The 10,026-nt window shown below is 38.8% G+C and overlaps 2 protein-coding genes across 2 annotated transcripts in view; one reads left to right on the top strand and one right to left on the bottom strand.

Moving 5' to 3' along the window:
• The window catches only part of ACO1 (aconitase 1, soluble), a 28,250-nt gene extending 24,427 nt beyond the window's left edge, over window positions 1–3,823 (top strand). Inside the window, exons 19-20 of the mRNA XM_009328931.1 lie at window positions 625–810; window positions 3,115–3,823. Of these exons, the coding sequence (XP_009327206.1) occupies window positions 625–810; window positions 3,115–3,228 (300 nt within the window). The 3' untranslated portion in view covers window positions 3,229–3,823. The remainder of the gene's footprint in view (window positions 1–624; window positions 811–3,114) is intronic.
• A 3,070-nt stretch (window positions 3,824–6,893) lies between these two features.
• The window catches only part of DDX58 (DEAD (Asp-Glu-Ala-Asp) box polypeptide 58), a 161,187-nt gene continuing 158,054 nt past the window's right edge, over window positions 6,894–10,026 (bottom strand). The window contains 2 exon segments of the mRNA XM_009328979.1: window positions 6,894–7,232; window positions 9,001–9,147. Of these exon segments, the coding sequence (XP_009327254.1) occupies window positions 6,894–7,232; window positions 9,001–9,147 (486 nt within the window).

The raw sequence follows: 10,026 nt of genomic DNA, 5'->3' as shown, positions 1-10,026 counted from the left end.
AATGCTTAGCAGTACTGTTATAGGAGCCTAATAGAAATCCACGTACAGTGAAATACCTGTTTCATTCTTTGTCTGTCCTGTCCTACACTATTTATTAGCCTGAACTCTGATTCAAGCTTTCTTGGTGTGGAATTTGTGACGGCAATAGTGTGTGTATTATTAAACAAAGTTTTAGGAGAGTTGGTGTTTAAGATTACGTTCATCTAAGTTTTTGAGTTTTTTTTTCCAGTGGTGATTTTTTTGTCTTAACTGTATTAACATGTAAAAATTTAGAAATTAATTGAACTGCATCCTGGAGCTTGTAGTGTAGGAGGGCAATACTGAATTAGCAAGAGTTATGGAAATGACTAGTTGTGCTCTATGTAAGACACGTTAAAGAAGTATGCAGGGTTCCTGAGAAAGTGTATGTAATTTTTTTGACAATCAGACTTCTTTTAAAGATGTTTGAGAGTTAACGTATAATCAAGTCATCCTGGACAGTCCGCTGTCAGACAGACCTGCTGACTCTACCAGTAGCTGGTAAATGAAATGGAGGGGACCACAAACGTACCAATTTCCTTCCTATGAGCACAGAAAGACTGTCCTGAACCATGAAGATAACTATACCTGTTGTGCGTTTCCCAGGGTGTGAAGGCTGTGCTTGCTGAAAGCTATGAGAGAATTCATCGAAGCAACCTAGTAGGGATGGGAGTGATTCCTCTGCAGTATTTACCTGGACAGGATGCAGGGACTTTAGGACTCACTGGACGGGAGCGTTACACGATTATCATTCCTGAACAACTAAAACCGCAGATGAACGTCCAGATTAAGGTATGAGACACCTAAGGGCTGAATTTTCTGAATCACTGTTAATTTCACTCAAAATTAACTGTCTCTTCAAACAATAGGCTTTCATTTGGCAGTAAGCTCCTCTCACTTGAGGAAGGGAGAAGAATTGAGATGGTGGAGGGGATGAAAATGGTCATTGTAATAGAGTTTGCTATGATGGGATATAAAAGCAGCTTGGCCAAACTGTTTTATTTAGCACAAAGCAGTCCTGTATTTTGGACCCGTCTTTCAAAGTCCACTATAATTTTTTCTGTCTCAGTTAAATGTTTGAAGCACAATAGAAAGTTAACTGTAAGTATTAAATTAATTGAACTAATTTATTTAAATGAATTTAAAATTAAAATAATTCATTGACAATTCAGCTGACAATATTGTACACTGCAGCATTCAAAGTGAAGTCTAAGTATACCCAGGATAAAATCTACTTAAACTTCAGGCCCTGTGTTTGAAAGACTGCTTTTTGTCCAGCTTTGCCTCCAAACCTATGCCCTTTTTTGAAAAATATTAGCATCTACAATAAAAATTTGCCTTATTCTTGATTGGAACATCAGTAAAGCTGACTGACTTAACCTAACAGCATCAAAGTCTGCTTTTTTTACTGCAGTTAGCAAAACAATCTACTTACTGCATGTTCATTTAATGCAGGTGGTCTCCCTGGATTAGTTTCTAACAACAGTTGTTACATGTGCCTCACTAACTGCCCTGAAATGGAGAAAGTATAGATCCCAAAGAGTTGGTCAGCTTATCAGTCACAGATGAACATTGTGCATTCATCTGGAAGTACCTCACTGGAAGAGTCTTCAGTAAAACACAATAGTTTTATTCACTTCATGCACTTGCTTTTCTGATTCCCAAACACGAGGCCTCAAAGAAAGCTAATGAAATTAGTATTGCTATTCTGCAGTATTTACCTGGACAGGATGCAGGGACTTTAGGACTCACTGGACGGGAGCGTTACACGATTATCATTCCTGAACAACTAAAACCGCAGATGAACGTCCAGATTAAGGTATGAGACACCTAAGGGCTGAATTTTCTGAATCACTGTTAATTTCACTCAAAATTAACTGTCTCTTCAAACAATAGGCTTTCATTTGGCAGTAAGCTCCTCTCACTTGAGGAAGGGAGAAGAATTGAGATGGTGGAGGGGATGAAAATGGTCATTGTAATAGAGTTTGCTATGATGGGATATAAAAGCAGCTTGGCCAAACTGTTTTATTTAGCACAAAGCAGTCCTGTATTTTGGACCCGTCTTTCAAAGTCCACTATAATTTTTTCTGTCTCAGTTAAATGTTTGAAGCACAATAGAAAGTTAACTGTAAGTATTAAATTAATTGAACTAATTTATTTAAATGAATTTAAAATTAAAATAATTCATTGACAATTCAGCTGACAATATTGTACACTGCAGCATTCAAAGTGAAGTCTAAGTATACCCAGGATAAAATCTACTTAAACTTCAGGCCCTGTGTTTGAAAGACTGCTTTTTGTCCAGCTTTGCCTCCAAACCTATGCCCTTTTTTGAAAAATATTAGCATCTACAATAAAAATTTGCCTTATTCTTGATTGGAACATCTGTAAAGCTGACTGACTTAACCTAACAGCATCAAAGTCTGCTTTTTTACTGCAGTTAGCAAAACAATCTACTTACTGCATGTTCATTTAATGCAGGTGGTCTCCCTGGATTAGTTTCTAACAACAGTTGTTACATGTGCCTCACTAACTGCCCTGAAATGGAGAAAGTATAGATCCCAAAGAGTTGGTCAGCTTATCAGTCACAGATGAACATTGTGCATTCATCTGGAAGTACCTCACTGGAAGAGTCTTCAGTAAAACACAATAGTTTTATTCACTTCATGCACTTGCTTTTCTGATTCCCAAACACGAGGCCTCAAAGAAAGCTAATGAAATTAGTATTGCTATTGTACCCGAGCCAGAAGAATGACTACTAGAAGAACTTCAAGAATTAGTATAACCACTTGAAAGGATGGTCAGTTTTCATGCCTCTAGGCTTATATCAACAATAAATCTAGATGAGGCAGCAAATGCAATGCAAGGAGATTCCATACCATGTTTATTTTCGTTTGTTTTAAACCACTTTTCTCTTAAGCAGCTGGCCGTAGTCTAGTGTGGAAAGAAATACGGATGTCCAGTGCCTGTTCACTTTAGCTTTCTATCACAATTTCTTAAGATGGTGAAACTATCGTAATAGTCCTTATTTTACTATGATTTCATGTAACATGTGGAAGGTTCTGCTGCTTGAATGACTTTCTTTGACCCCAACAGCTGGATACTGGGAAAACCTTTCATGCCATCATGAGATTTGACACTGACGTGGAGCTCACTTACTTCCACAATGGCGGCATTCTGAACTACATGATCCGTAAAATGGCATCCTAATCAAAAACATTAAACAACAACGTCCAGGCACAAGCCTGCTTCTGGTGACCACAGAAAAGCTATGGTAATCATAAATTTGAAAGCGTGAACCATAAAGTGAACAGTTTTTTCTGGATTGTATTAGAAGGCTTGTTTACAATACTGAATTATTCTGTGTATCAGGAAACTGGACACGCTTGCCCAATTAAAGTAAACAGCGTTTATTATTTGTTTTGTATGGTGGTTGGCTTGACTTACCTTAGAATGCAGTGCAAAAGTCATTAAAATACTGCTGGAATCTGTGGAGCTGTTGAAGATCATGTGCTGATTTCATGTATTTGGTTCATTTAGTTTGACTCTGAAGTTAAGTTCTATGCTCATATCGGTGGTCCAAAAATCAACTGACAGTATAAAAAAATAATTTTTATTCCTTCCTGATTACCTGATATTGGTTTGCTTTCTTATTCAGTTGACCAGAATTTGAATCTAATACTGAAATTAAGTATTTAGCTGTTTATTAATTTTAAAAAATGTGAACTCTGTAAGCCTTTGTGGAAAGGTGGACCTATTGGGGATAATATTTCTAATGGATAAAATTAAATTTATTTTCAAGAAGTTTTGTGGGTTTTGTCATGTTATCCTCAGTACCAAAATGCAGAACAAAGCTTTGACTTTAAACTCTTCTCATTGTCCCTATAGGAGCAGAATCATACAAGTCTTGACTTCTCATATTTTAATTCTTGTTTCTTTGAATAATCTGCATGAAGCAGGATGAATACAAATACTATCAGATACTGGCAGTCTGTAACCCAACAGAATACTGCTGTGATGTACTTCCCTCTGTTTTGTGTCCTCAGGAAGACGATCTACCACTATTTCAAGATCCTTGTCAGCAATTTTTATGGCAGTTAGCAACCACTGATGACACTAATGTATTCATTGAAGTCAGTGACTACCCAATCCACAATACCACATGAATCTATTTACAGTGACAACAAATACCCTCTTACTCAGAGATAAACAAGGTTATAGTACTAATTCTTACTCTTAACTATATTTAGAGCAACTGCCACAGCAATTAACATAATGGAGACATTCTTTCAAAGTGATCTCCTAAGGTGTTTTCAGTGCAGTCGGCTCCAGCTGTATTTGGAAAAAAACAATGAAAATAGTTCCGAAAGAAGTCAAGAAGCTTAAGGAGGGGATAGAGATTGCACTGTATCTGCAACAGGCTATTCTTGCTTGATTACAACAAACAGAGCTCCTCTAGTGAATCCAGCAGAGGCGTACTAAGATGTTGCAGGGTCTGGAGCATCTCTCATATGAGGACAAGCTGAGAGAGCCGGGACTGTTTAGCCTGGTGAAGAGAAGACTCAGGGACATCTCTGCTGTTTGTGTACAAATACCTGAATGGAGGGCACAAAGAAGATGCAGCCAGGCTCTTTTCAGTGGTGCCTAATGACAGGGCAAGAAGCAATGGGCACAAACTGAAACACACGAGGTTCCCTCTGAACATCAGGAAATACTTTTTTACTGTGAGGGTGACCAAGCACTGACTGTAAGAGATTGCCTAGAGAGGTTGTGGTGTCTCCATCCTTGGAGATGTTCAGATGCTGTCTGGACATGGTCCTGGGCAAACTGTTGCAGGTGACAAGATGACCTCTAGAGGTCCCTCCCAACCTCAGCTGTTCTGTGATTCTATGAAATATCTTAACAGAGAGCTGTTAATATGGTCATAATCTTGAGCGTTATTTGGTAATAAATATGCAACTTTGGGTTCAATTGCAAAAAAATTTCAGATATTCTCAAAGGCCAGGTAGAGTGGTGGTGTGCTTCCCACCCTCCCATCTCCACTGTGTACTGAAGGTAGGTTTGTATCGTTGAATTCTTATTAATGTGTCATCTCATCAATCTTTATTACACTCATTTAGGCTGAACTGTGGAGTTGTTTTAGTCTACAATCCTCGTGTTCAAACAACAGGAAAAGACTAGAACTCCTCAGATCCCTTAACTTCCCAGTAATTATTACTATAAGCTGTGAAACTTAAGATTGATTATTTTTTTATGCCAAGAGTCCTGAAGTAGGTGGTCCTTTCATGCGGCAAACTGATACTCAAGGACTGTGATTTTCCATGTACTTCTAATTTGAAAGTGCTGAACCAGACTTTTTCAAAATCTTTGTTCCTAGTATTTTTGGAGGGGAGGCATTATCTGACCATAAATCATCTTTACCCATTGTTCTGTGTTTCCTTTTTGGAAGCAGCTATGAGGACAGCGAATCTACTAGGTAAAAACTAAGCACAGAGTAAGTTACTATAGGACTGAGATTTGGGCTTCCTGTACAGTGCATACAGCTTTCACAGTAAAAGGTATGGACTGGGGTGGAACATGAAGCAGTGCTTAAAAAAGCATTTTGCTTTTAATGCCACATAACACTGTTTAAAAGAAAACTGCAAGTCTCACTGACTAGGGTAGTTTAAATAATTTTTGGACTCCGAGTTAGGTTCGTGTTCAAGGTCGTTTGTTTTCTTCAGAGTTCAAGTGTTTCAGACACATAATTCTTCCACATACATACCTTACTACACTATCAAATGCATAAAGTGAACTGAAAATATATTTGATCTTGGTTCCAGAAATATTGAAGATTAAGGTCGGTGAAGATATGTAGGATCAGCAAGTGCTTTGAAGTGTACAAGTTTAACAATGTTTCATAACTGTGGCTGTAGCAATTTCTGTTTTTCTGAGAGAAGTCTGGGATCTGGGTGGGGAGGAGGGATTTAAACACACTAGTGCCTAGACTTTGTTCCAATTCTAGATCAGCTCTGATGGGAAATCTGCAGAATTAATATTAGTGTCTCGAGAGATTTCAGATGCCAATTGATGGGACAGGACATCAGGGTAAATGCTAATAACCCTCCAAGTTAAGCCTTCACCCATCTTACAGGGCACTACCTTGTCCCCCTTGGGGCTTGTTCAGTTAAGCAACACATAGAAAGGTGTCCATTCTGCAACTTCAGCAACAGCAACTTGACGAACATGCAGTGATAGAAGAAAACAGTGCTACCATTTTAATCCAGAAGATGCCTCCTCCAAGAGTGCTCTGTGAAACCCTACTGCTTTTCTCAGACTGTTGAAGAAGCATTCTCTATTAAAGATGGGTTTAAAAGATGCAATATCTTCCTTACAGAAAAGGTACTGGACATTTTCTCTTAATTTTCTATATACCGAAATGTCTAAAGCATTAAAAGTAATTTTTAAAAAGCTTTAAAAGTAGCTAAAGTAGTGCTTAAAGTGACAGTATGCATAAGCCATGTTGTCTGCATGGAGGTGCCATCCAACCAGAAGTTACTGGTAACAAAGAAGATTCTGATTCACACAGGAATGCTTGAAGTTGTGGCCTGTCACCTAAAATTAGATATTTAGTTAGTCATTCAACTTGATTTTGTTTTTTTTCAGACCAACTACTTCATAGCAGCAAGGATTAAGATCTAGATGCTTAGGCACATGTTTGTCCATGCTTATATTAAAACTTCTCGTGAAACATTTCACTAGATAGGAATTTTTTTTTAGTGGCCATACTAGCCTTTTTTAATCTAACCAGATGCTGATGAGGGGCCTAGCGTATCAGACAGCATAAAGAACAAGAATTTTTTTATATATGGAAATAGGTCATCCACTATTTCAGCTTAGTGCAGTAGGGTGATGCATGCACTAAAATGCTGAGTTCGGCTGGACATTTCTTCAACATCAAAATTCTTCAAAGAAAAATTAATATTTTTCCATTTCTGAAAATCCATTTGTGTCCCAGTTTCAACATTCTCTACTACAAAGCTTTTGATTTTGATCACTGGTAGATTACCAAATGTCTTGTACTCCACTGTGATTCCCCAGTCATGCTGGCAATTAGTATTTTGGCAATGCATCTTGCTTTTTTTCTCAAAACAATCAGACTGGACTGGTTTCTGGTGAGTCTTTGTCATGTAACGCTCCTTGAACATGTCTCCTAGCGCAGTGTGATGACGTTCCTGAAACAACACGTGCCAGAAGTGCTTAATCGTAGAAACACCATTCCTCATTTTTTCCTGGCATGCCCCTTCCCCTCACAAATACCATTTCCCTGGTAAGGTGCTTCCTGTCATTTGGGAGGCTCACCTTCCAGCCCTCTCGCTCATCGCTCTTTTGTCCCCATTCATTAAGTACCAGGTACTAGAAAAGGCCCAGGCCTGGGCTTACCAGAACCAAAATTACTATATATCAACAGTCACCAGCTCGTACATATTTGAACTTACTTAGCTTTTCTAAAAACCGTGCGTGCAATATTTGAGCCTTGTGCATAAAACTAACAGAGTCATCCAGACAACAGACAACTTGAGAGACTCCTGCCTCCCATTTTAACTATATGATCCCAGCTTTCCACAAGGGGTGATGCAATTACTTGGGAGTGGTAGAAAAAGTAACCCTTACAAGGTAAAGGAGTTACAGTTGTTGTTTATAATATATATAATAAAGTTGTTAAAATTTTTAATCTTTTATTTGAAAGCATTTGTACAATTTGGGCTGGAGTCTGAAAACACTATTTCCTCCTGGAAATGCAACTTCCATTAAATATATAGGCTGAACTATGACAGAACTCAGTTTGTAGGGATTATTTAAAATATTGTGAGGGATTATTTGCGGGGTACTAAGCAAAGCCTCTTTTTGAAGAGTTTTGTGAACTCTCAGATCTATTTGCATAGGTATAGGTGATAAGCCAGGAGCACAAAACGGAGTAACAGTCAAGAGGTGCATGTTAGATATCCTTTGTTATTTGTCAAAGAAACGTAACTAGGTTTTCACAAGGCTGAGCTATTCCCAACTCCTCGCCTGTGGACCTTCCCTGTGCAGAGGAGTAGCAAACTCCATCTACGTTCCAAAAACAGCTGGTAAAAACAAAAAACTTTCTTGATTAAAAAGTGAAATGCCTGAAGGCAAGCACTCTGTAATGTTCAGCTGTGGCCTGAAGCCCCTTACCACATCACAACTGCGCTTTTCAGAGCAGCACAAATAGAAGAGCTTCAAAAGAACAAATTTCAGAACTAGAAAGGCTCAAATTGCCCAGAAAAGGCTCTTTTTCATGATCACCACTTTCCATGTGTAGAGTATTGGCTTCTTGGGCCTACAGAGAAATTCTTCAAGTTCAGAAAGAGTACAATAAAAATGTCCCCATGAGATACACAGAAGCAATGTGAACTACCTAAATAATTAAAAAAAAAAGTAATTAAAGAATTGAAGAATTAAAGGGCTCCTTTTGTAAAACCATGGTTTGCCTTGCCTTTCAAAACAGAAAATTTGCCCGTAAGCCGAAGAGCTAAACAGTGAGCTGATCTCGGTACTTTGTATGGATAATTTTCAGTCAACAGAAATGGTGGGAGAAGTGTCTCAACTGCAGGAAGAGTTCCAATCTTATGCTAATCGGGAAAGTAAATATCCAGCAGTTACACTAGTAGGTTATGTCACTGAAGATCACATGGTTTTCCACAAAATTCATCTATTTCTAACAGAAGAGGTTCAGGAAAATGGAACTGATGCCTGTCATAGCACATGTTTGTACACCTCGGACATCATCAACTACCATCATAACATGCTACAGAAGTAGTTTTGACTGGTCCTGTGGTTTACTGATTTAGTCAGAATTTTTTTCTGCTCCAGTTTGCACAAAATAGCCTACTTTCCACACTGATAAACAATGCTGTTAGTTCAATACTGCTGACTTCCCTGGTGTTTATGGATGTAGGTTTCCATACAGAGACATACCTTTATAACTCTGATGTCATCTGTACTGCAGGCATATGCTTTGCATTTTCCACACAGAAGATTTTTGTTCCCTTGCACTACCTTAGGTCTTCTTTCTTTCTTCCTGGAATCTCATAATACCTTTTCCTTCATTTGCAGGTCATGTATCTTTAAACTTAATAAATAAATAAAACCCAAGATCATTATGAAATTAAGAGAAGCCCCAATGTCTGTCCAAACGTGACTCAGGATATGTAACATCTAGAAACCTATTACTTAAAAGCAAATAAAAAAAACCATGTTTTGTTCTAGCAACTTACACCAAAGAAAGAACGTGGTACATTTGTCTAGTTAAGAATGCAAGGCTAGAATAGGACTACAGGATGGACAGCATTTATGCTGTCTGTTCCTTCCTCCCCTCTACCCCCGCCTCTGGCCCCTTTGGTCATAATGCTATTAAGTCCTTGTGAAGACTAAGTCATGTGAGACTCCCTACAGCAGAAGTAGCACTGCTGTTCTAGGAAGCTCATGGTTTGGAAAGAAGGCTCCAGAGACCGCAGAAATTGCAGGCAGAGAAAGAGGCAACAGCCACAGCCTGGAGCTGGGAACCTGCAGCTCATGCAGAAACAGCATCCTCTTAAAAGAGGCAGGAGCAGCCAAACCAGGCCTCGGAGGTGGGAGAAGAAATTTCAAAAAGGCTAGAGGGCCTTGGACATCCTTTGTTGCACAGCTCAGTCTCTGAAAGCTTGCCTGGAAACATGGGGTGATCTGCAAATTCACAGGGATATGGCAGAACTGTGTACAAAGCATTTTTATTTGTAGTGGCTGCCATTGGCTTATTCCAGTCTCCTCTGGGAAATATGTTACAAAGGTCTAGGAAGATAGAATCATAGAATCATTTAGGATGGAAAAGACCTTTAAGATCATCAAGTCCAACCACAAACCTAGCACTGCCAAGTCCACCACTAAACCATGTCCCCTAAGCGCCATGTCTACATGTCTTTGAAATACCTTCAGGGATGGTGACTCAACCACTTCCCTGGGCAG

This window comes from Pygoscelis adeliae, unplaced genomic scaffold (genome assembly GCF_000699105.1).
Source record: "Pygoscelis adeliae isolate BGI_AS28 unplaced genomic scaffold, ASM69910v1 Scaffold127, whole genome shotgun sequence".
Lineage (NCBI taxonomy): Eukaryota > Metazoa > Chordata > Aves > Sphenisciformes > Spheniscidae > Pygoscelis > Pygoscelis adeliae.
The sequence above is the reverse complement of the archived record's forward strand: the minus strand, read 5'-3'. Positions and strand labels throughout refer to the sequence as shown.